At 42.6% G+C, this 4,154-nt stretch overlaps 1 protein-coding gene across 2 annotated transcripts in view; it reads right to left on the bottom strand.

Annotated features, from left to right (window-relative positions):
* The window catches only part of ldlrad3 (low density lipoprotein receptor class A domain containing 3), a 75,016-nt gene extending 72,151 nt beyond the window's left edge, over nt 1-2,865 (bottom strand). The window contains exon 1 of one of the 2 annotated variants that reach the window (XM_087179839.1): nt 2,424-2,865. In XM_087179839.1, the coding sequence (XP_087035965.1) occupies nt 2,424-2,478 (55 nt within the window). In that variant the 5' untranslated portion in view covers nt 2,479-2,865. The remainder of the gene's footprint in view (nt 1-2,423) is intronic. The other variant, XM_023428354.2, reaches the window with a different exon arrangement.
* Between the last annotated feature and the right edge of the window lie 1,289 nt (nt 2,866-4,154).

The raw sequence follows: 4,154 nt of genomic DNA on the forward strand, positions 1-4,154 counted from the left end.
CCATTGTCAGTGGATCATGTGGCTAAATCTCACATTACATAATAGCACCGATTTATCTCATAGAGCTCCGTAGTCGAGTGCCAGGCTGCAAGGCTGCAAGGCTGCAAGGCTGCAAGGCTATGAGTATGGTCCAGTGCAATGCCAATTCATCTACAAAGTCTCTTAGCATCCTATGAGAGCGAGTACAAGGAGTGCTCTTCTTCACTAGATTTTTATTTCATAATTACTATGGAACATTTGCCATACACAATGGAAGGTTTTATTAACCCAAAGCAAACAGATATAAATTACTAATAGGGAAATAGGAGGGACATTTGCTTAGATGAAAAATTGGGAATTTTCTGAGGCTATGCAACTCACTGAGATATTTGTGGCACAATTAAAACACTGTGTGACTGAGTGTTCTGTACTTATCACAATTAATGAATATTCTGCTGGGTGTTTCTATGACTGACCCTGGCAAACAACATTTACTGTGTTGTGATTCCTAGATTCCAAACGACACCTTCGCCATACTCCTCTTGTGTGGTGAAGTGTGTGAAGGACATTAATAGCGCTCACATATCATCTGAGTGTTGGCAGATCTGCTACATTCAAGGCTGCGATTATATGGTAGGTGGCAAAATGTTTCGATTCTGCGGTGCGCATTTGGAAAAACACTGAAGCTTGTGCACAAAGCGCACCTACCATGGAAATTCTACTCCATTCATACATATTTTATTTCCCTTATTATTTAGAGCACGGACTCTGTGTGGGGTGGGAAATTCTGCCAGTGTCAATTGCAATATCTTCATATGTCAATATTGTTATTATCATTTTAATACAGCTCCAAAGAACCAAATAGATTTTGAAATGCATTAGACCTTTGTGTCAAATTAAATGCAAATTATTATGACAGAACACCCAATTTAGATCTAATGTTAATGGTTTGTATGGAAGCTAGAATGCTAACCAACAGTAATGTCCTGTGAGACTACAAAATTGGCTGGTAATATTTATGCTCCCACTGATATACAGACCTGGACACCAATATAACACAAAGTCTAGCTGACATTATTACTATCCTTGTCAGGCTACGAGCTAATAAAAAAACCGAAGCACAATTTGTTTATTCAAAGCTGACAACACGTAAGCAGTACTGAAGTAAACAAACTACAGTAATATTCTGGGAGAAAATTTCTGACATCAATCATCTGTACAAGCTCCTTTTCTCCAATAGAGAAAACAAGGGTGGGGTTTGGCAGCACAGGCTAAATCACTGCTCCACACCTAATATAATGATATTTATACTTCACTCTCGCTGACATTGACAAACTGATATTCATATGCATGTGGCTAAACCGGTGCCTTTGCGAGGAAAATACACACTAACTAGGTGTGTGTTTCCTGTGCTCAAAATCAAGTGTTCAGGGCTCTTGTTTATTACTTTTTATTATTATTTACACCTGTGTGTTACCTACTGTGACATGTCCAAATGTATTCTGTTAAACGGGTCTATGGTATGAAGAGGGTGTTTTTTAGTTATTCCCATTTAATGCACCTGCAATATGTCACATCACGATGCACACAATATACTGTAGATGTGAGTTTATCTCAAAGCAGGTTGACAGAAAAGTGGCATCTTTCACTGATACACTCAGTAAAAGGTCCCATAAAAGACTTTAATAGTAGACCTCAAGTCTTAAATTTAATGCTTGATAAGTTAACTCTTTAACTTATCAGACCACCACTGGGATGGGCAGTACAGTTTTTCAGCACACTGTAATCAGTGTATAGATGCTATTTATTAGAATACCAGCTCAAAGCTACAGCTGCATGGTTAAAAGGGGTGAAGTGCCAACTGGCTGTCCTATGTATAAACTCCTGCAGAAGTGTCCTCCACAGGGCCCCAGCTGCCATGGCGGGGCTGGAGAACAGATTGACTTGTCAACACTGCCCTGTCAACAACCTCTCGGTCATAACCTAGCCCGGAGGAGACTACAACCTCATATCTGTAAAACAAATAGTGGATGATATGGGTGTCTGTAACCAAAAAGGATATATATATATATATATATATGTATTCTCACACAGAAGTGAAGAGGACATGCACCCGGTTCAATGCATTGGACATGCACGAAAAACTCTGAAACTGCTGCTCCGGCTGCTCCAGCTCCCAATTTTTACAGACAAAAAAAGCCGTTCAGTCGATGGAAATGAGAAGTGGGATAACTTCTTTTCATACAGGTTGCTCCAATAAGTTCAAGAGCAAACTCACCGAAGAGGGAAAAATATCAGAGCATTGAAGCTGGAAGCTTCCAGCAGATTTTACATTGCACCCCTTCCCTCCCCCTCCTCCCTCTAACCCACCCGTACACTGAAGCATGTCCGCGCCGTCACAACAGTAGTTTCCGTGTGCTTTAAAAAAAAAAAAAAAAACTTACCAACAGTCCTTGAGCCTGACCCCGAACCAAGCAGAAGGTACCAGATCCACATCATATGGTCTCCTTTCACCCCTCCCGGCCTACCCTTGCTGTCTTGCCCCGCCGCGGGGCCAAAAGCTTGTGGGCAAAGAGGAAAAACTTCTCCGATGTAGCTTCTCCTTCCTATTGTACTTTGCAAGTTTGACTCTGTTTTTGTGTCTTCCGGAAGAAAAAAAATCAGACGTACATTTCGCGTGAGAGGTGTGGGTGGGTGGGTTCGCGTTGGGACAGCGATGCAGAGTCCGGTTTGGGGAAATGTGGGGGGGGAGGCTACACAGGCTGGAGCTGTAAGGGGCTTCGGGGTGGCGGCAGGCTGGCTGGGGGAGTCAGTCGCTCGTGTGTTGGTGCTGAGAGAGGCGGAGTCGGAGGCAGAGAGCCGGAGAGCAGAGGTCGGCCACTCCGGGACAGTGGTTTCCAAACTGCGGGCATGGGACCGTTAACGGTCTCCGCCAGCAAAACCGGGAGTTATTTGATTCCGCCGTTACTTGGTCAGAGCAAAGTTAGCTAACAGCTGCACGGTTATCTCAGCCACTTAAAGGGAAAGAAAAATAACACTGGGGACAGGTTTGCCAGGACAAAACGTCCAACTACAAAATGACGGTCAAACTTCTTGATTTGAGTATGGCGGCTTGGATGAGGACGTTTTATAGATTCATTCAGAACGAACTGATCAAACTTTGTATGAGATTAATAAAAAAATGTGAAATGCAACAGATAGCAGCATTATCAAATGATAATAATCTCACTGTGAATCCCATCATTTGGATGATGTAAACAATACTAGCCCATACTGTAAGAATGTTATAACCTAATATTTAATAGCAAGTGGGCACAAAAAAGGCTATAAAGTCCGAGTATGGCACTTTTCTTTAAGAAATGTGATGAAACCCTTTAGGCCTACTGTGTTTTCCGTAGAAATGAATATATTTTGGAACTAAAAAGTGAAACTATAAAAAAAATTAGATATGGAGGCAGCCGATGGCACAGGGGAAAACTGTTTAGAGCAATCTTTTCACAGATGGTTTGCCTTGATGAAACTTAAAAGAGGCAAATACTTGTAGAAAATCAAAGCATGAAAGAACTTTTGGTGTTGGCACAGAGAATAGGAAATATACACACGGAGATCAGTTCCTTCTTTTCCACTGTATTTCTGGTGTTCCTATACAAACTCGGCTCTAGTAACCTCCGACAGGGTAAAGAATTTAATATTTAACAACTCAAATAAAGCACTGTCCAGGCACTGACCCACAAAGCGTACATACAGAGATGAGGGAGAGAGTAAGGAAGATAGTTCATGTTGGTGTTTTCATGCCAATTTAAGTTGAACTGAATTAGAGAGAGACAGAGAGCGGTATGGAAGGACAGGCGGCTTCACCTATCAAACCTCTCCTCTTTATCATAGAACTGCAGCTGTGTGCAGACAGACAACCTCGCTTCAAACAAACCCCTCCTTTTGATAGTGTGCTAACCTGGAGGCATATGATTGGGATGAGTCCCAATATCAGACTCTTCCAGCTCACTTTATATTCATCCACACACTGCCTTATCAAGCCAAAGCCTCGTGCAGACTCAAACTCCAGGGGAGGGTCTTGGCATGTCAGTCGGATCTGTTAAAACTTTGTCAAAGATTCCAGCTCGATAGCTTCTGCAGGGGCCTGTTGTCCTCATACCCCCCCCCACCCCCCCCCCCCC

The sequence above is a fragment of the Seriola lalandi genome, unplaced genomic scaffold (assembly GCF_002814215.2).
Source record: "Seriola lalandi dorsalis isolate HSWRI2012SDOR001 ecotype SW California unplaced genomic scaffold, Sedor1 jcf7180002054873, whole genome shotgun sequence".
Taxonomy (NCBI): Eukaryota; Metazoa; Chordata; class Actinopteri; order Carangiformes; family Carangidae; genus Seriola; species Seriola lalandi.